General features: G+C 39.9%; 2 protein-coding genes across 4 annotated transcripts; one reads left to right on the top strand and one right to left on the bottom strand.

Annotated features, from left to right (window-relative positions):
- Positions 1-6236: 6236 nt before the first annotated feature.
- On the top strand, positions 6237-8867 carry LOC109888768 (cystatin-F-like). The gene is made up of 4 exons (XM_020479942.2): positions 6237-6361; positions 7391-7554; positions 7734-7856; positions 8071-8867. The coding sequence occupies exons 1-4, from the start codon at positions 6322-6324 to the stop codon at positions 8155-8157; spliced, it is 414 nt and encodes a 137-aa protein (XP_020335531.1). The 5' UTR covers positions 6237-6321; the 3' UTR covers positions 8158-8867.
- Positions 8868-9543: 676 nt separating this feature from the next.
- Positions 9544-18381, bottom strand: LOC109889852 (adipocyte plasma membrane-associated protein). Of its 3 annotated transcripts, none has more exons than XM_020481610.2 (9): positions 18075-18381; positions 16771-16887; positions 15739-15854; positions 14975-15067; positions 14325-14444; positions 13884-14058; positions 13510-13644; positions 12311-12503; positions 9544-10611 (listed from the first exon to the last, which is right to left on the bottom strand). In XM_020481610.2, the coding sequence occupies exons 1-9, from the start codon at positions 18164-18166 to the stop codon at positions 10402-10404; spliced, it is 1251 nt and encodes a 416-aa protein (XP_020337199.1). In that variant the 5' UTR covers positions 18167-18381; the 3' UTR covers positions 9544-10401. The 3 variants fall into 3 exon arrangements, with proteins under 3 accessions (XP_020337199.1, XP_031679278.1, XP_020337200.1); XM_031823418.1 differs by having other exon boundaries at positions 9544-11183; positions 18075-18347; XM_020481611.2 differs by having other exon boundaries at positions 17776-18345.
- Between the last annotated feature and the right edge of the window lie 4161 nt (positions 18382-22542).

Consider the following 22542-nt stretch of genomic DNA (forward strand, 5'->3'; position numbering starts at 1 on the left):
CCTTCTCTTTTTCCACATTTTGTTACTTTACAGCCATATTCTAAAATGGATGAAATACAACATTTTACTCATCAATCTACACACAATACCCCATAATGACAAAGCAACAGCAGATCCTATCAAGCTCTGTCAGGTTGGATGGATAGCGTTGCTGCACAACTATTTTAAGGTCTCTCCAGAGATGTTTGATCGGGTTCAAGTCTGGGATCTGGCTGGGCCACTCAAGGACATTCAGAAACTTGTCCCAAAGCCACTCCTACGTTGTCTTGGCTGTATGCTTAGGGTTGTTGTCCTGTTGGAAGGTGAGCCTTCGCCCCTAGTCTGAGGTCCTGAGCGCTCCCAGTCCCCACAGCATAATGCTGCCACCACCATGCATCACCGTATGGATGGTTCCAGGTTTCCTTCAGATGTGACGCTTGGCATTCAGGCCAAAGAGTTCAATCTTGGTTTCATCGGACCAGAGAATGTTTGTCATGGTCTGAGATTCTTTAGGTGTCTTTTGGCAAACTCCAAGTGGGCTGTCATGTTCCTTTTACTGAGGATTGGCTTCCGTCTGGCCACTCTACCATAAAGGCCTGATTGGTGGAGTGCTGCAGAGATGGTTGTCCTTCTGGAAGGTTCTCCCATCTCCACAGAGGAAATCTAGAGCTCTGTCAGAGCGACCATCGGGTTCTTGGTCACCTCCCTGACCAAGGCCCTTCTCCCCCGATTGCTCATTTTGGCCGGGCGGCCAGCACTAGGATGAGTCTTGGTGGTTCCAAAATTACATTTAAGAATGGTAGAAGCCACTGTGTTCTTGGGGACCTTCAATGCTGCATACATCTTTGGGTACCCTTTCCCAGATCTGTGCCTCGACACAATCCTGTCTCGGGGCTCTACGGAAAATGCCTTTGACCTCATGGCTTGATTTTTGCTCTGACATGCACTGTCAACTGAATTTACCACAGGTGGACTCCAATCAAGTTGTAGAAACATCTCAAGGATGATCAATGGAAACAGGATGCACCTGAGCTCAATTTCGAGTCTCATAGCAAAGGGACTGAATACTTATGTAAATAAGATATTCCTGTTTAAAATCTTTAATACATTTGCAACATTTTCTAAAAACCTGTTTTTGCTTTGTGATTATGGGGTATTATGTGTAGATTGCTGAGGATTTTTTTTGTGTTTAATCCATTTTAGAATAAGGCTGTAACGTAACATAATGTGGAACAAGTCAAGGGGTCTGAATACTTTCTAAATGCACTGTTCATCAATTGGGGCACTAGCGCGCATTACATAAATTCGCTCGGAGGTGGTTTAAACTGCATTCTAATGTTGACTTCGCTTAAAGAAAACGATATCAAGCGAAGCGTTTTATGCATAAATAAAACAGTATCAAGCGTTTTATGCATAAAGAAAACAGTATCAAGCGTTTTATGCATAAGGAAAACAGTATCAAGCGTTTTATGCATAAGGAAAACAGTATCAAGCGTTTTATGCATAAAGAAAACAATAGCAAGCGTTTTATGCATAAGGAAAACAGTATCAAGCGTTTTATGCATAAAGAATACAGTATCAAGCGTTTTATGCATAAAGAAAACAATAGCAAGCGTTTTATGCATAAGGAAAACAGTATCAAGCGTTTTATGCATAAAGAATACAGTATCAAGCGTTTTATGCATAAGGAAAACAGTATCAAGCAAAGTGTTTCATGCATGCTCAGTTCTTGGGTCTGGGGGCTGATCGAGTGGAAATTGCAAATGACAATATCACTGGAGTCATTGCAAATCAACTCTGCCACTTGTGAAGCCTACCTGGAGCTGGCAAACCAATTTAATAAATAGCCTATAACATCAGTTTATTGTTGTTGTAGCCTTATGTTATTATGCAATTATAATGGACATGTTTTGTTAATTAAATTGGAAGTTATCAAAGATCTATCGCAATTGCCGATCAGTTGTTAGAAAGCATTAGATTGACTGTAACAGTAGACAGATTAGGCTACAGGAGCAAAATTAAGACCCCATCCTCAGTAGCCTATTCCAGCAGGCTATTGGGAAACACAAGCACTTCTTACCTCGTAATCACCTTGCTAATCATGTCGAATACATGTGTCTGTTAATTTGAACTAAGCAAGCTGCTAAGTCGTTGACTTCACATCTTGCCTACATCTTGCCTAGCCTACTGCAGACTATCTGAAATTAGTTAAATGAGATGTAGGCCTATCAGGGGCTATAAACTACCTGCCTTTATCTAAGCAAACCATGGCAAAGTTGAATTACAATCATAAACTCAGATTTTAGTCTGTAGTCTATGCCTATTGAAATGACAAGTCAATCTCGCAAATGGGCCATTTATAACTGTTTAAAGTCTTAACATCTGGCACATAATAACAGCACAATTGCCAGAAAACAGCCTAACATTTGTTTTTTATGTTTTTCCAAGGGTTTTTTGCTCAGAGATTTCGAGATCTTCTGTCCAACTTTCATAACTTCAAACTCTCCTGTCAGATTGATCTATAGTTATGCACATCCGCAAAGGGGATTTATTTACAACTGTAAACCTGGTTCGAGACCTGAATGCTGATTGGCTGAAAGCTGTGGTATATAAAACCATATACCACAGGTATGACAAAAAAAAACGTTTTACTGTTTTAATTATGTTGGTAACCCGTTTATAATATGAATAAGGCACCCCGAGGGTTTGTGATATATGGCCATGCTTAAGAACAGCCCTTAGCCGTGGAATATTGGCCATATATCATAACCCTTTGTGCCGTATTGCTTCATCATAGCAGCCAAATGAGTTAAGTTAAATTGACATCCAATGATGGAAAATGATCTGACGAGTTTAATAAGGGCGATTTGTCTTTTCTCTTACGACATATTCAAATGCCTTTATTACATCATGTCATAGCTCGTAATTATTAATATTTAGAGGAAAACCTAATTTTGCTTCTAACGTCATTACAAGTTACTACGATATTCCTTTTTATTTGCCTCAACAACGTTATGGAAAAATGGTTTATTGTATAAAAATGGCAACTCCTCTCTTGCTGTTGGCCTAGTTTTCAGGCCTTTTGGGCTGGTTTAGTGGTCAATGGGCTTGAAATTATAGCTAGACCTGGCAACTCTCCTTGTAGAGTCCTGTTTGGACAGTCAGTATTCTGTTTGGACAGTCAGTATACTGATATATATATATTATAGTATATTAGCATTAAGGCATGCAGTGTGAACAAGGCTTAAGTAATGTTTGACATCCAAAGCCACTGAAGCGTAGGAGAAATGGAGTGTTGTACAGTAGCACGGTGAATTTAGACCAATTTCTTCCAACATGAAGAGTGAAAATCAGGATTTTCCCTGAAGGGGGCAGCTTTGAAAAACAGGACGGCGTTCTCTGTCAAGTGTGTGAGCAACAACAGACGGGGAGGGACTTTGATGACAGAGGTTCAACTCGAGTGCATCAGCATCTCTCTTCTCTGCAGTAGAACGTCTAGAGAGCTGATTCTTTTGCCGCACAATGACTAAGTTGTCAAAAACAGAATGCAATTCATGGTCAAGTGATGTGACAGGGAATGAAGAGACAATGATGATACAGACAATGAAGACCAAATATGCCAGACATAACAAAATGCGTAGAGGTTCCAATGCTATATCCAATGTATGGGACCAGATCACAAGTTGACTGAAAGTATTATGAGTTGAGTATTAACGTTAGAATTAACTTGATTTTACTTCTACATACTGAAAGTGCAGTGCACTTCTTTATAGACAAGCCTGTGGAAACAGCCTAATAAACGTAAAATAAAAAAAGTAATCACACATTTTGAGGAGTGCAGCTTGGTCACTCAAAACTGGTCTGTAAATCCTGAAGACAGAAAATGTTCAGTTTCCATGCAAAGATTTATCTACAGGGTATAGTTAACAGAAATGTCTCAATTTAAGTCACTCTGACATAGCCTACCCTGATTCCCCCACTCAGTGTAATCGTCAAAGTGCTAAAGTTGAGCTTCTCTACAACTCTGTGCCATTTCCCAACATGTATTTCTAATTAACAACATCTGGATCCTACCTCCTTGTGGAAAAGAATACATTATTTTTGTCAGTTCAATGCAAAAGCGAGCTACATATACCACCTGCTGGTGGTAATTTGTACAACAAATAATGTACATTCGGAAAGTATACAGACCCCTTGACATTTTCTACATTTTGTTACGTTACAGCCTTATTCTAAAATGTATTAAATCTTTTTTTTCCATTCATCAATCTACACACAATACCCCATAATGACAAAGCAAAGACAGGTTTTTAGAAATGTACATACACTACCGTTCAAAGGTTTGGGGTCACTTAGAAATTTCCTTATTTTTTAAAGAAAAGCACGTTTTTTGTCCATTAAAATAACATAAAATTGATCATAAATACAGTGTAGACATTGTTAATATTGTAAATGACTATTGTATCTGGAAACGGCAGATTTTTTATGGAATATCTACATAGGCGAACAGAGGCCCATTATCAGCAACCATCACTCCTGTGTTCCAATGGCACGTTGTGTTAGCTGATCCAAGTTTATAATTTCAAAAGGCTAATTGATCATTAGAAAAGCCTTTTGCAATTATGTTAAGCACAGCTGAAAACTGTTAAGTAAAGAAGCAATAATACTGGCATTCTTTAGACTAGTTGAGTATCTGGAGCATCAGCATTTGTGGGTTCGATTACAGGCTCAAAATGGCCAGAAACAAAGATCTTTCTTCTGAAACTCATCAGTCTATTCTTGTTCTGAGAAATGAAAACTATTCAGGGCACCGCCCAGGCTCGGTCGCAACCGGCCGCGACCGGGAGGCCAATTGGGCGATGCACAATTGGCCTAGCATCGTCCGGGTTAGGGAGGGTTTGGCTGGTAGGGATGTCCTTGTCTCATCGCGCACCAGTGGCGGGCCGGACGCAGTGCACGCTAACCAAGGTCGCCAGGTGCACAGTGTTTCCTCCGACACATTGGCTGGCTTCCGGGTTGGATGGTCGTTGTGTTAAGAAGCAGTGCGGCTTGGTTGGGTTGTGTTTCGGAGGATGCATGACCGCCGCGCACCTGGCGACCTTGGTTAGCGTGCATTGCGCCTGGCCCGCCACAGGAGTCACTGGTGTGCGATGAGACAAGGATATCCCTCCCGGCTTGGTTGGGTTGTGTTTCGGGGGACGCATGACCTTCATCTCTCCCGAGCCCGTACGGGAGTTGTAGCGATGAGACAAGATAGTAGCTACTAACAATTGGATACCATGAAATTGGGGAGAACAAAAAGAACAGTGTTTCTGTTTGAGAACATGACTTTAATTTGAGAACATGACTTTAAATAGAACCATGAGGAAACTTGTAGGAAATGTTATGCTTAAGTACTGAAATTCCCACAGAAGAACACTGTTTCTTAACGTTCTCTGAACTATTTGAGAAAATTCCCAATGTCAAACCATTTGGGAAAAGTTTCTAGAAATGTAATTAAATATAACCATGTTTGAACTCTTAGGAAACGTTTTGTTAAAGTAATGAAATACCAAGAAAATAATGTTTATTTTGTAAAGTTCCTTAAATTTGTGAAGAATGCTCCAAAGACAAGCAACAATTCTCTACCATTCCTAGAAAGTTGTGGGACGGTTGTATGCAAAATCGCCATAGGAGAACCCCGCTCTTACCAAACTCTAGAAACATATGATTTTCAGAACGTTATGTGCTAGCTGGGTCATTTCAGATTAAAGTCTCCTATTGGACTGTTGGTAGTACTTCTGTGGCTTTCAGTTCAACTAACACAGGAAGTGATGTCAACCAACCCAGGCTCTGCCTTTCTGCTGTCTTCATAATGATGCTATCACACAGGACTCTGTTAAAAGACAGCTTTAAACCAATTTAAAGCCAATTCAAAATTGCTTGTGGTGCTTTCCCACTGGGTATACACGGGTTGAATCAATGTTGTTTCCACGTCACTTCAATTAAATTCTGTTGAACCAACTTGGAATAGACGTTGAATTGACATCTGTGCCAAGTGGGTTTCTTCTCTTATGTACTTACTGTACGCACCACCTTTCCAAGTAAGCACAATTAATTAAAGTAATGTTCTGTTGCAAAAAGATTAGAGAATGTCAATCAAAAGATAATGAAATAATCCAACTATCTTGTTCAGTTTTCACTATTGACTGTACCTGCTAGTTGTAATTGGTTGAGGCCATGTCCTGGGGGGTGGGGGGCATGGTAAGTTTAGCTAGGCTGCAATGTGTGGTGAATGTGTTGCATTACAGGAAGTAAAATAAACAGAACAGTGTTGAGAAAGCTCCAACAGGTATTGGCAACATGCTTCTGCTCTTCTCTGGCTTGTGCCTGTGCTCAATTGGTAAGCTCTTTTAATTAACAGGATGAAATTGTGTGTGTTCAATTGAAGTTGGAAGTTTTGCGTGTCATGTTTGTGAAGCCAATTGGTTGTCTTGCTTTTCTGAGGATCTGAGGATTTTGTCAACTTCTTCAGTTTAACACTTCTGATTACTTTACCATAACATAACTACACCAATATCTGTTATTACGAAACATTTAAATAATGAAGTGCCTATTTGATCAGTAGCAATGCATGACAGTTAATGATCATTCTTATGCAATGTAATGGATTTATATCCTGCTTGATTTCTGTGATCGTGTTCGGGTTAGGCCCTTATGGCTTGGCTTCAGTTTGTTTATGAGGAGTCAGATTTCTCTGCTCATGTTGACTGACTATTTATCAGTATGAGAAAAATATATTGTGTGCCACTTGTTTTTGGCTGCAGTTCTGACTGTCAGTAGTAGCACACAGTCTAGTGTGTGTGTGTGTGTGTGTGCGTGTTTCTTGCGCAAAGACTGTGAAAATGCAGTGTAGATAGGGATGCCAACACCACGTAGATGAGTTACAACCAACAAAAAACAAGTAGGTCTATATAAATGAAAACAATAACACGTCAGGTACAGTACATGTCCACTGCCCGAGCCAACACCAAACAATGGATACCTTGTTTATTTGAATTTTTCATTAGTATTAGTCTTTTTTTTAGTATCAGTTCTTAGGGTCAACAATTACCTGTCTCATGTTACTAATTATATTGCCTTTCAATATGCTGATTGTTGGCCTGTTTACTTATGTTTTGCTTATTTAAAAAATATTTTTGTTTATTATGTTTTGTTTTTCAGGCTAATTATTATACTTGTTTTGGGGTGGGGCAGGGGGGAAATTGTATATTTATTTTGTTGTGATTTTGTTGTGATCTAAAAGCATTAAATACAAAAATATAATATATATAAAAATGATTTACTGTTTGTAGGAGTGTAAACAGACTGTTACTCTAATTTAACAAACATTTGTGAATGGTGTTGAGTAAGCCCTTTTATTTGTTTCTAGTCAGTTGCCAAAGGTATACGTCTGTGCCTGGCTCTCCCTATAACATCAGCACGGATAACAAGGGGGTCCTAAAGGCGGTGCTTCACGGGGCCTATTCATTTAACAACCAGACCAATGATGCTTTTCTCTTCAAGCCATCTGCAATTGAGAAAGCAGAAAGACAGGTATGGGGGGCAGACAATAACTTTGACCTTCATGCTGAACCTCTTTGGCTAAAAACCTGTTAGTGATCATATATAAAATGTGTGGCTTATGGTATGGTTCACAATATACTGTAGTTGGACTTTACCAGCGAGGCATAAACGTTTTCAGTTCTCAACAAAGCTTTCTGTTTCTGTTACAGCTTGTGAAGGGGTTCAAATACAGTCTGGAAGTAGACCTCTCACGGACTGTGTGCCTCAAAAAGGGGCACAAAGAAGCAGACCTGGCCAACTGCAAGTTCCAACCAGATGGTTTGTTACAGCAGGTATTGTACATTATGTTTTTAGTGCAGTATTAACAAAAGTTGGAAGAACCGCAGTGTGGATTGAATTTAAATATGATACAGTATGTAAAAGTTGTATGTATAGCAATTGGGTAAAGACCAGCACTCATTTTGGCTGACAAGTGGAATGGATCATGGCTAAAAGTCATAACATTGTAGATTATTATTTTTAATAGAGGGCATGTTTGTCTTTCAGACATTCCACTGTGACTTTGAGGTTTGGACTATGCCTTGGCTCCGCTTCATGAAGACAACCTATTTTGTTTGCAGTCCATCTGACTGACCTTCCACTTCTTCATGAAACCCAATCCTTCCTCATTTCAATATTCTGAGGAAATTACTAAACTGGTTAGGTGCCTTTCGGTTGTTGTAGCTGTGTAAATTAGACTTGAAAAGCCTGAAAATCATATTGCTACTCAAGACATGGAAATTGCCATTGTTTGACTATACGTTAAAGGAGTAGTTCACTATTTTACAACTTGATGTTAGATGGTTCCTCACCCTGAAAGTAGTCTACGGGCCAAGAGAAACTGTAATCCATGGTTCAGTTTTCTTTAAACAGCCACTACAAACTTCAGCTAAGTTTATCCACTACAAGATAACAATCAATGGAAGTGATGGGGTCATGTGAGCATGTTCTTTTGTTTGTTGAACTGGCCAAATCACCTTTAAGTAACATCAGAACAAATATGGAGTTGATTTGAATTTGGACATTTAAAAAATCTGAAGTTTGTAGTGGCTGTTTAAAGAAAACGGAACCATGGATTACAGTTTCTCTTGTCCCATAGACTACTTTCAGGGTGAGGAACCATCTAACATCAAGTTGTAAAATAGTGAACTACTCCTTTAACGTATAGTCAAACAATGGCAATTTCCATGTCTTGAGTAGCAATGTGATTTTCAGGCCTTTCAAGTCTAACTTACACAGCTACAACAACCAAAAGGCACCTAACCTTGTATTTTATCCTATAATAAAATTGTAGACTGCTTTGACCCTTGCAATTTATATACCGAATTATAAATAATCACGTTTTGGCCTGAATTAGGGTCTGCACAGACTCAAATCAACAAGCTCTGATAAAAAAAAACATAACCTTATGGACAAGGATTTGACAACCAAGCACGATTATATAAGCCCATGTAAACATAAACCTTCTACAGTGTCCATCTGAAGGCTTGCTCCACCGGGCTGGTTTAACAGCTAGGGTTATCATTCTTCCTCAGCACTCAGTGACCTGAACCCTGACCTTGTGTCTAATAGTCTGTGATACACCTTAATTATTCAAAGGCTCTTATGAAACCAGTGCAGCAGCATCTGATCTTGAGGAGCGAGTAGAGAGCAGAAGAGGCTGACAACTGTAGCAGCTCTTGGGGTCGGCACTCTCCTCTCAGAGCTCCCAGCACCCTCTTTGATGCAGCGCTCTGAGCACCCTCTTTTAATGAGCTTCACTGGCTCTAAGGCAGGGGCGGGTTTCGATCTGCTCTCATGTAGATGTATCCTGTATTATACATTGCTGAGGCGTACACCGACACTGGTTTCTCTCATTTAAGACATGTAGTCGGTCAGTAACAGGCTAATCTTTTATGGCAGTAGTATGTAAACACTGGTAAGTGGCTAAACAAACTGTAGAAATGTGGCACCATGTTTTTCATATTAGACAAAAGCCAGTTTTAAAACATTACTGTTTTAATTCAAAGGAAACTCAGCTGAAGGCTAGCAGCATTCAACATCGAGCAAAACATTTACATTACGTAAGGTAGTTGACAGTGCAATATACAAAAGCAGATGAAATGTATCACAACAAGGGGAAATGATTCATACTTATTTTGGAATCTTTTTGCATCACCTTTATTATGATGAACAAGATCTTGGATTTCTAAATATACACAAAATAAATCAGTTCAAAGTGGCACTCCTAAAATAATACTCGGTGTGTATTTCAACTGATAAAATTAACTCTTTGAAATTCTCCAAGTACAATAATAACATTGTCAGTTATATGTAAGGGTGAGATGAGAGCTTAGTGCAAAAATGAAATTAAAAGTTGAGATACTGAATGGTTTAAACAAACAAAACAAAAATAAGAACAAATTTGGCACATTTCAACAACCTAAAACACAGACCTAAAAGACAATGTACTTACATGGCGATATTTGGGCAAACTATTTGGCCCAAAGACTGTTTGGTTAAATAAAAAACATTCCTTGAGAAACTACTGAGATGCACTGTCAACAGAAATTAAAGGGTTAATAGTTAATTGTAGGCTGATAAGACTAGAAAGGATGGATATGCATCCCAGTCAAATGCGCCTTAATAGTGCAGATACTTAATGAAGACTAGTCCATTTTTTCCTGAAGCTGGTGAAAAGCAATGCAAATGCAGCATATCAAGCATGAAGCCATTCTTTTCAATTCTGATGTATTTGCTGTTATTGGAAAACAGACTAGGTAGTGAGGTGTTAGGTAGGCAGACAGCAGTCTCATATATGGGTCGTGTCTGAGAAAGTGGTTGTGCTCAGCTCTCAGCTCACACCTTGCTGAGATCCAGCTTGCAGAGGTAAGGGGAGCGGAAAGAGCCTAAGTAGAGGTGGCCATCGTGCTCGTGTGCCTCACTGACGTAGGCCGCCACCATGCCGTGGGGGTCATGGAAGCTACGCACGCACGTCCCGCTCTCCTGCAGCTCTATAACCAGGCTGTAGCGAGGCACAAACTTCATCAGCATGTCTTGGCTGAAGAGCTGCAGGGAGAGGGAAGGAGAAAGGAATAAGTCATAGCACCAAAACACGACTGAAATAGACAACATCACACAAACAAACAAACTGGTCTCATGGTCACAATGAATGAGGTGTGTGTATCCCTTTAATATTTGTTAGGCAAGTTTCCAGCTGGCAAGATCCTACAGTGGCTTGCGAAAGTATTCACCCCCCTTGGCATTTTTCTTTTAATAGATTTTTGGGGGGTTTGTATCATTTAATTTACACAACATGCCTACCACTTTAAAGACACAAAATATATGTTATTGTGAAACAAGACAAAAAAACGAAAAATGACAAGAAAACTTCAACCCCCCAAAGTCAATACTTTTTAGAGCCACCTTTTGCAGTGTTTAAAGCTGCAAGTCTCTTGGGGTATGTCTCTATAAGCTTGGCACATCTAGCCAGTGGGATTTTTGCCCATTCTTCAAGGCAAAACTGCTCCAGCGCCTTCAAGTTGGATGGGTTCTCTGGAAGACAAGCAGGTTTGCAGCAAGAATTTCCTTGTATTTAGCGCCATCCATCACTCCTTCAATTCTGACCAGTTTTCCAGACCCTGCCAATGAAAAACATGGTACAGGAATACAAATACAGGACCATTCTGGAAGAAAACCTGATGGAGTCTGCAAAAGACCTGAGACTGGGACGGAGATTTGTCTTCCAACAAGACAATGATCCAAAACATAAAGCAACATCTACAATGGAATGGTTAAAAAATAAACATATCCAGGTGTTAGAATGGCCAAGTCAAAGTCCAGACCTGAATCCAATCGAGAATCTGTGGAAAGAACTGAAAACTGCTGTTCACAAATGCTCTCCATCCAACCTCACTGAGCTCGAGCTGTTTTGCAAGGAGGAATGGGAAAAAATTTCAGTCTCTCGATGTGCAAAACTGATAGACATACCCCAAGCGACTTACAGCTGTATTCGCAGCAAAAGGTGGCGCTACAAAGTATTAACTTAAGGGGGCTGAATAATTTTGCACGCCCAATTTTTCAGTTTTTGATTTGTTAAAAAAGTTTGAAATATCCAATAAATGTCGTTCCACTTCATGATTGTGTCCCACTTGTTGTTGATTCTTCACAAAAAAATACAGTTTTATATCTTTATGTTTGAAGCCTGAAATGTGGCAAAAGGTCGCAAAGTTCAAGGGGGCCGAATACTTTCGCAAGGCACTGTATATACTGAGATCATGTGACACTTAAAGTCCACCTGTGTGCAATCTAACTAATTATGTCACTTTGAAGGTAATTGGTTGCACCAGATCTTATTTAGGGGCTTCATAGCAAAGGGGGTGAATACATACGCACGCACCACTTTTCTGTTTTGAATTTTTTGAAACATGGAACTTTTTTCATTTCACTTCACAAATTTGGACTATTTTGTGTATGTCCATTATATGAAATCCAAATAAAAATCTATTTAAATTACAGGCTGTAATGCAACAAAGTAGGAAAAACACCAAGGGGGATGAATACTTTTGCAAGGCACTGTAAACCCTTGTATGCAAAAACACTGAAAAAAATCTGACTAACAAGAATGAATACCAGACTCAGTCACAGTAAATTGGACATGCAAATTGTTCTCCCTGTAGTATTTTTTTTACTTCCATGTAAATGCACAAAGCTATTGGTTTTATATAATATAACACCATATGATATCACGTCTTGTCATATCATCTACCTTAAAGATGAGCTTCTTGATCCAGGGCTTCTGGGACAGGAAGTCCAGCATGGAGAAGCCAGGGTTGGGCCTCACCGCTGACATGGCCACCCAGTACCCTCCAGAAGAGCTGCGACGGATATTGTCAGGGAAACCAGGCAGGTTGTCAACAAATGTGTCCATTCCTCCTTTATTTAGACCTGACACATGGACCCTAGGAGGGACACAGACACACAGTCAATTGGAAATTCAGGAGATGAGGGAAAGAAAGTCCATTGCCTCATGCTTGCGGTATGTGTGACAGACAGAGAGAGGTATTATGGGAAACAATTCAAAACATTTGACAAAAAAATAAAAATAAAACTCTTGTACGAAGTCTTCACATTATTTTGAAGTCTGTGTTATGGAAAGACCACCCAGATTCAGAGTTTTCAGCAGCACCAGAGTATTTCTCTCAGCAAACTGCCTGCATTGATAAAGCAAAAGAAAAATGACTTATGACTATTATAAACCAGTTATGGGAGGGAGGGAGGAAAGAATCTACTTGCTGAGAAAACTGAAAATAACATTTCAAATAAATACAAAAGAATGCCCCGTTTTTCAAGGAATCAATGTACTGATTTCCATTCTGCACGGTCAGCAAATAGAAAACGTCCCCAAACAGTTTGTATTACCATACAGGCTGAAACTAACAAAGAGTTATTACCTCCCTCCCACTCATTCCCCCTCACCCCCAAAACAAATTCAGCAGGAAGGAGCTGCCTCCCCCTTTCTCCCCCCTCTACCCACACTAGCATTACTACAAAAGAAAGGACAAGCTAATTTTGTCTTTCTACTCAGGCAGCTTGGTGAAGGGGCTCCGTTACAAAGGCAACTGTCTGCTTGCATCATTTATCCAAGTGAGGCTTGGGAGAATTGACTGTGTTCCCTGCAGGTTTTAAAAAGTGTGATATTACAAAGGCGAAATATACCCATGAAATATTGTTACGGTGGAAGGAAAATAATGAAAACCAGAGAAGAAGAAAAAAACCTTGTGGGCGCACTTTGAGTACGTTCAAAAAGCGGCCACCACAGCAACTTAGCATCTGATGAAACATGAGGGGGGGGGGGGGTCTCAGTCACCAGCACAGACTCATCAGGGAAAAGCTGGATCATTTCTTCACTCAGTGAATTAGTTAAATAAGGCTGGTCGTGTTACTCAGGAGGATCAACTACAGTACCTGCGAATCCTAGCCATGGTAGTCTCAGTCACCAGCACAGACTCCTCATCAGGGAAAAGCTGGATCCCGTTGGCAAAACGAAGGTTCTCCATCAACACGGTTACCTCCTTGGTCTCTGTGTCGTACTCTAACACACTGAAAGACAGAGGGTTACATATGGACAGCTTTTCTCAGACTTTAGGTTGTTGTCTTTATAAACTGTTCCTTTTCTTAAAAATGAAAAAAGGTACCCACATCATGTATGAACACACTTGCTTTTAAGGCCCCATACTGATCTAAAATCAACTATCAATATAAACTATTTACAAAAGAAGACAAGACCTTGCTATTAGAATGTGCTCAAAGCTCTCCCTAAGGTATGTGGTAACAGTTACCGTCCATCTGCTGTGGCCTCCATGATGAGATGAAGGTAGTCTCTGCGCTGCCACCTGCTGCTAGAGTCTGTGAAGTACACTTTTCTCCCATCCTGTGTTACATCCAGGTCATTGACGAAGGAGAGCCTCCGGCCCCCAACCATCTGCCCAGCCGACACCAGGTTGGTCACCTCACCTTTACAATGAGTCAAGGAGTGAGAGTTACATCACTAAAATGTCTTGCATAATACCACACTTTTATTTGGAAGATATTATATGCAATGAAATTGATTATACTGAGTAAAAGATGAAATTGTTGGGAAATTCAAAAACAAATATTTAATTCCTCACAAAAAAAAAAAAAACGGTCTATGTCACATTACTGATATGAAAATATATCCTATAAAGGAAATAGGGCAATTGCCATGTAGAAGCTTGTCATTGGCTGTGTGTGCTGCTGACCTGTGACAGGGTTGATCTCGAACAGCCCCAGATAGGCGTCAGCTACAAAAAGGGTACCGTTAGGACCCACTCTGATACCCAGGGGTCGTCCACAGCTAGGCTCCTGCTCACGGGATCCATCTAAAACATACCACACAATCCCAGTGGATATGAGGTATCTGAAGTAATTCCTTATTTATTGGGTGCTATTTATTATTTCAATCATTTTGAACAGGCTAATCTGATTAATATCAGCAAATACTCGAGTTCGAGCTCGGCCTTTTCTTGACATGTCATTTCAGTTTTGAGCCACACTGCTAGGCCTGTTGTGCATTAAGCCATCCTTGTTGTGCATTAAGCCATCCTTGTTGTGCATTAAGCCATCCTTGTTGTGCATTAAGCCATCCTTGTTGTGCATTAAGCCATCCTTGTTGTGCATTAAGCCATCCTTGTTGTGCATTAAGCCATCCTTGTTGTGCAAGTATAAAAACAATCCATAAAAAGGCAATGTGTGAAATTTAACTGCTAAGAGTTGCTTATGATTGAACTGTTGGGTAATTTCTGTCTAAATCATGTTATGTTGAGACAACATTGTGAAATTAAAGCTTGTGAAATCAGGTCTAACGCAATGAGTGAGGAATCAATCACAGCTCTAGTCCTTGCTCACTTACCACACGGTGGCTTGCCAAGTCTGGCTATAACAGTGATGCTCTTGCCTTCAATCTTCACTATCTTCCCGTCAGCCGTACCTGTGTAAATGACATCTAGAGAAAGGAGATAGACAATAATAATTAGCATTTAGAAACTGAAAAAAAAATGCCAGGGCAATATGTTGGACACGGTTCACCATTATGACCTCAGAAAAGCAAAACAGTTGCAGAGGAATACCAGTCAAGCACAAGTCATGTCATGTGTGAATATATGTGTCATCTCAAATATCCATCTGTCACTAAGAAATAAAATAAAATGTTATTGGTCACAGACACATGTTTAGCAGATATTATATCTAACAAGTAATATCTAGCAATTTCACAACAATACACACAAATCTAAGTATAGGAATGGAATTAAGAATATATAAATATATGGAAGAGCAATGTCAGAGTGGCATAGACTAAGATACAGTAGAATAGAACATATACATATGAGATGAGTAATGCCAAATATGTAAACATTATTAAAGTGACTAAGTGTTCCATTATTAAAGTGGCCAGTGATAAGACCACGCTTATCATAGCTCATTTGGAAAACCTAAACATCTGCTATTATTGGTCAACAGCGTGTCTGCAATCCAGACTGCATTGCCCTATCACTTTTGATATATCAGGCTGCGTTACTGTGGTCACACCATACATTACACAAGCCCAAACAAACTGGGTGAAGGACATTGTCATGTGGCGAGACTCCAGCTGGAATGCTTTACCCCCATACTGACCTCCGAAGTTGGCAATGGACTCTGGGCCAACAAGCTGGTCCTCAAACAGCCGCTGTGCTTCCCTCAGCTTAATGTTGGGCTCGTAACACCCAGACATAAGGGGAGGCTCATTGAGGCTAAAAAAAACAAAACAAGAGAAAACATATTAGGAAACAGAATCAGTATGAATCACTAATCAACACCCTTGCCCTAGACTAGCCTGTACCCTGAAGCCTAGTGCTGTGGAGAAAAGGGAGAGAGGAAATCCTTGGCCCCAAGACCTCAGAATGGATCATTAACTGTGGATGCAGAATTTAGAAATGAATTCTAATGAGGACAGGGAGTCGCATGCTATTTGTTCTGAGGGGCAGACACTGGTGACAAATGAGATCAGCCACTGTGCAAGTTGGGGCAGCAAATCACTCAATCTAATAGCATTAGTAGAGAATGCAGTACGGAGAAATACGGCTATGCAGTTGTGGAGAGATCAGGGTTGTGGCAGAGGAGTGGACAAAGGGGATTCTGAACTGACTGGTCTGAACTGACTGGAGGAACCTAAAAGGAAATTGCACCCGTGCATTCAGACTATGAGGAGAATGCCTTATCAATCTTTCCTCAATCAAAAATTAATCAATTATTGATATAAGATCATGTTTGGCTAAGCATTTTGTATTTGCATCAGAACACTACATGATGAACTATATTGCTTAGGGACGATTGAAACCATTCTACATACTAATGTATGCATGTTATACAATGTATCTTATACATAATCTGTTATACAAGTAGTATAAGCCTAGTCATTCAATGGCGTAACATCTGTGAGAGGGACTTGTGGTAGAAATGTACAGAACAGTTTCCACAAAACTATTTCCAAAAGCTGAAAAGTAAGCAGAAATGTTGACTATGCAGACTGACTAAAGTATTTTGCAGTAAAGCTGATTAGTCTAAACATCCTTGAAGTCCATACATTTCTGAGCTATTAGAGTTAACATGATTCTAAAGACCAGGAGAAAAAAAAAGAGAGAAGGATTTCAATTCTTGACATCTCACCTGAGCAGCTCAGGGTGAATAGGAGACTCGAGCAGAAAAAAGACTACAAGCAATGGAAGGATCAGGCATCCTCCCAGGGTCACCAGGGTCACACGGAATACCTTTCCACTGTAGGTACTGGGAAAAACAAAACATAGATAAATCAAACCCGCCCGACACCTTTCTATAGAGCTGAGAGATGAGGCTAAGGAAATGTAACCTCTCAAATTCATAGAGAACTCTAGATGCAAGGACTGACATCCACATGATAAATATTAGGATGCTTTACAGTACCAGTCAAAAGTTTGGGCACACCTACTCATTCAATGGTTTTCTTAATTTTTTTTAAACTATTTTCTAAATTGTAGAATAATGGTGAAGACATCAAAACAATGAAATAACCCATATGGAATCATGTAATAACCACAAAAAAAAGTGTTAAACAAATCTAAATATTTTAGATTCTTCGAAGAGAATGCCAAGAGTGTGCAAAGCTGTCATCAATGCAAAGGGAGGCTACTTTGAAGAATCTCAAATATATTTGGATTTGTTTAACACTTTTTTGGTTACTACATGAGTTCATGTGTTATTTCATAGTTTTGATGTCTTCACTGTTATTCTACAATGTAGAACATAGCAAAAATAAAGAAAAATCCTGGAATGAGTAGGTGTGTCCAAACTTTTGAGTGGTACTGTACATAGTTTATGTTCTTGTTGTTTGTAAACAATGGAGTAGGCTTATAACCTGTATGTTGTTGGTTAAATACATGTTTGATTACTGTGTTAAACTCCTGAATCATAGGCCTAAGTGAAATTCTTCAAGAATCAATGGGTATTTTGAAAAGATTTCCAGATCTCAAACTGTAGTTTTAATAATATCAATATGTTATTGGGTGTTTGAAGAGATCTGAGGTCAACTCAGGTCAACAGTGGATGATGCAGTACACAAACATACACACAGAATGCAAATGCATATATTTTTTTTCCAGAGAGAATGCATCTACGACAAACCTGAATAAGCCTTACCGTCACTCAGCGCATGCTGGCCAATGCTCTCTCCGCTGACTGGTTTGGTTCATACCATGCACGTATAATGCAAAGTCATTCATCCACTGTTTACCTGTCAGTGAGTGGAAAACTGACCTAGAAATGGATTGTGTTTACCTCTGCATCTGTCATCAGCTAGCAAGTGGAAATGCGAATCATGCAGTCTGAAACACAGTGGTTGACTGCATCTGTGCGTAAGGCAATACATACTACATAGCAAGGAAAGCAGTATCTGATGTTAATATGAATAGCGTATTATTTAGAATAGGCTAGTTTACCTGGTGCCCTTGTATTGGGGTTCCTGTAATTCGTCTGTGATAATCTGTGGTCTGTTCAGCCTCCTGAACCGCAGTCCCTCTGGCTCATTCATACTGAAATGACACTTCTACTATCACTCTATCCAAAAATGAGGTTTCAGGTAAGCAGCTTGCTACATGAGAAGGTTGATAATTCGATTGCTTGTAAAGACAGACACATGCAGGACATCGTAGTGATAGCTACAGCATTCAACGACGGGCTTTCCCGGCCGTGGATAGTTTTTACGCAATACGCCTTTTTTTATTCTACGTCAGACGACAGGTGCCGTCTCTAATCATTGATATTCAACGCCACCTGCTGTTGTGGAGTGTGCGCTACAGACCTTTTTTAAAGGTCATATCAAACACGAAAGAGGAAGCGAGACATCCCACTCCCTCATTGTTTCTATTTTAACGGAAGTCCAGACCCTGCTACTATCGCATTGGAGTCTATGGAGAGCCACCACCTTTTTTTAGTTAACGATCTTAATTTAGCCACCGTCTTTGGTCATATGATCTGAGGAAGGTCTAAATTGGTCCAAGGAGAACACAGGGATAAGCGTGGTCTATAGAGTACCACAGTACGAGTCATAATACCCCCAAAACCAAGCATTCAAACAAGGAAATTGTTCCAATCGTTTTTTCACAATTTATTTTTTCCATATGGGATTTTAGAAACACTTAAAATAATGGCTGTGTTTAGTGTAAGCTTACCCTGGCCGGACGTTTTGACAACAGTGTCAACCTCTCTAAGACAAGGTGACTTTTATCAATATATTCGCCTGTATTTACCAAATTTTGTAATGAATAAATTGGCTACATTAAAAAAAAAAGAAGATCATTCTGTGAACTGTCTTGTGCAAGTTTTAAATTGAAGTGTATGCTATCGAAATTCTACTTCACCTACATGATTTAAATGAATGAATATCATGATAAGTATCATGATTAGATACCAGACCAAGGTTTTTGTAACATTCACAAGACTTGTTTTGTATTTTTGTGATGATTTTCTCAAAATATAACCATTTAGTGAGTGCATGACCAAAAAGTTACTGAGTTACAGTTCATATAAGGAAATCAATCAATTGAAATAAACGCATTAGGCCCTAATCTATGGATTTCACATGACTGGGAATACAGATATATATCTGTTGGTCACAGATACCTTTTTAAAATGATGTTACTTTGATTGACGCATGGGGGGGGGGGGGGGGGGGGGGTACTAAGATTACATATGGAATTGTTTTATTCAGCTATTTGATTTTTAATTTTAGGACCCCTTTAGGTCTCCCCAAAAAATCAAAAAATATTTGGTAAAATACTGAATTTGGCCATTACTACTATAGAAATGCTTTGAATAACACATTCATAAATGGCAAGAAATATAGTCACAAAATATATCATAAGGAATATGGTTTTGAAGTGTCTGTCCTACATCTAGGAGCTCAGGAAATAAACTCAGCAAAAAAATAAACGTCCTCTCACTGTCAACTGCGGTTATTTTCAGCAAACTTAACATGTGTAAATATTTGTATGAACATAACAAGATTCAACAACTGAGACATAAACTGAACAAGTTCCACAGACATGTGACTAACAGAAATTGAATAATGTGTCCCTGAACAAAGGGGGGTTCAAAATCAAAAGTAACAGTCAGTATCTGGTGTGGCCACCAGCTGCATTAGGTACTGCAGTGCATCTCCTCGTCGTGGACTGCACAGAGATTTGCCAGTTCTTGCTGTGAGATGTTACCCCACTCTTCCACCAAGGCACCTGCAAGGCCCTAGCCCTCACCCTCCGATCCAACAGGTCCCAAATGTGCTCAATGGGATTGAGATCCGGACTCTTCGCTGGCAATGGCAGAACACTGACATTCCTGTCTTGCAGGAAATCACACACAGAACGAGCAGTATGGCTGGTGGCATTGTCATGTCAGGATGAGCCTGCAGGAAGGGAGGAGGATGTCTTCCCTGTAACGCATAGTGTTGAGATTGCTTGCAATGACAACAAGCTCAGTCCGATGATGCTGTGACACACCGCCCCAGACCATGATGGACCCTCCACCTCCAAATCGATCCCGCTCCAGAGTACAGGCCTCAGTGTAACGCTCATTCCTTCGACGATAAACACTAATCCGGCTAGTTGATCTGGACATTTCTGACATTTCTGACAAGTTATAAATAGCTCTCTAAGGTATGCAACAACTAACATGACAAGAGGAACTGATTATGCACTTCCACATTTCGAAATTGCACCTTGTGCATTCTACTATTACAACTATTACAAATCAAGAGTAAGTTTAAAGCTGAGTTCCACTGATTTACTGGACCTTTCCTCCCGAAGCTTCTGCCACAGATTATGTAATTATATTGACTAGATATTTAGTGGCTCTAACAATGAAAATAAATGTCTTCAATAAAAAATGGAAGGCAGTCGGGCAGAGGTAATATCAGGTGGGACCATTCTAGCCAATGAGAGGGTGTGGAACAACAGGCACAACTCTGATATAAGTGTTTTTTCTCAAAGTTTACCGTGATGTCACGTGTCGTACTTATATCGGTACACTCACAACAACCTAAGCATTACGAATCTTATATTCGATCAAATAAGCCACACTTAGAAAATAAGCCATTACATTTTTTTGTAAACCAAATTCGACACTTATTGACCTCCATACATAAACCAATCGCTTGATGAGCGCAAGCAACGCCACCTGCTGGAGAAGAAGATTTTGGGGCCAGGTACTCAAATAAGAGATATTAGAGAAAGGAGAAGATAGGAATCCCATTGGGTAAGGAATTGAAAAACGTATAACGCCTCATCCAGCACTCTATCGACCAATCACGTTATCATGCTGCGTCACACGGTTGCTAAAACAATAGTCACGCAATCCCCACAAAGTCAGTGAATGAGTTGAGAAACCTACCTGTCACGATTCAAAAGCTATAACATATTACAAAGAACCAGTTAATTGTTTTATATCTAGGAAATTATTTGTAATGTTGCAGTTCTTGTTGACAAAAGACATGCTAATGTTGCGTTTTTGAGCTAGCTCCCAATTGACTCCCATTTACTCCACGAAGGAGAGCTCTCCTTGTGCCAGAATAGCCCAGAATGAACCGCGCGATCCATTGACGAGGCATTGGCAACGCACACAATGGCTTCAGTACCATTCAAATAGTGTCCCATCTCCTCAAAAGTATCTCTGCCAGTTATCCCTCTCGCTTCGCCTTTCCTCTCCGCTTATGCGCATTTGCTAAATTCTCTACTTAGGAATTCTCTACTTACGCAATCTACTCTACTCATAGAGCGTCAATCAATCAAAAGTATTCATAAAGCACTTTTTACATCAGCAGATGTCACAAAGTGCCTAAACAGAAACCCAGCCTAAAACAGCAAGAAATGCAGATGTAGAAGATTTAAAGAACAGGCTACTCTGGCGAATGATGGTTGTTAAATAAAGTTAGATCAAAGCTGAATCAATGTCTGCAAGATCACATTATGATAGTATTGTACATATAACCAACCGTACATAATTGCATAGTATAACATTACTGTAAGAGACAACAAAAAAAGCACCTTATATTTTATGACAGGGGTTCTTAAACTTTTTCAGCCTGGACCCAAATGAGAAATTCTGTATTTTTCCTGGGGCCCAAGCTTAGGAAAATATGCAACTATTCATAAATATTTGTACATTTCATTGCCCTTATGCCTAAAACAAATGCAATATACAGTTATGACCAAAAGTTTTCAGAATGACACAAATATGAATTTTGACAGAATGTTATGAAGAGTGATTAGATGAATTGCAATTAATTACAGTCCCTCTTTGCCATGCAAATGAACTGAATTACCCCCCCCCAAAAAAAATCAGCTGCATTTCAGCCCTGCCACAACTGGACCAGCTGACATCATGTCATTGATTCTCTCATTAACACAGATGTGAGTGTTGACGAGGACAAGGCTGGAGATCACTCTGTCATGCTGATTGAGTTCGAATAACAGACTGGAAGCTTCAAAAGGAGGGTGATGCTTGGAATCATTGTTCTTCCTCTGTCAACCATGGTTACCTGCAAGGAACACGTGTCGTCATCATTGCTTTGCACAAAAGGGCTTCACAGGCAAGGATATTGCTGCCAGTAAGATTGCACCTAAATCAACCATTTATCGGATCATCAAGAACTTCAAGGAGAGCGGTTCAATTGTTGCCCAAGAAAGTCCAGCAAGTGCCAGGACCGTCTCCTAAAGTTGATTCAGCTGCGGGATCGGGGCACCACCAGTACAGAGCTTGCTCAGGAATGGCAGCAGGCAGGTGTGAGTGTATCTGCACGCACAGTGAGGCGAAGACTTGGAGGATGGCCTGGTGTCAAGAATGGCAGCAAAGAAGCCACTTCTCTCCAGGAAAAACATCAGGGACAGACTGGTATTCTGCAAAAGGTACAGGGAT

Source organism: Oncorhynchus kisutch, linkage group LG4 (genome assembly GCF_002021735.2).
Source record: "Oncorhynchus kisutch isolate 150728-3 linkage group LG4, Okis_V2, whole genome shotgun sequence".
NCBI lineage: Eukaryota > Metazoa > Chordata > Actinopteri > Salmoniformes > Salmonidae > Oncorhynchus > Oncorhynchus kisutch.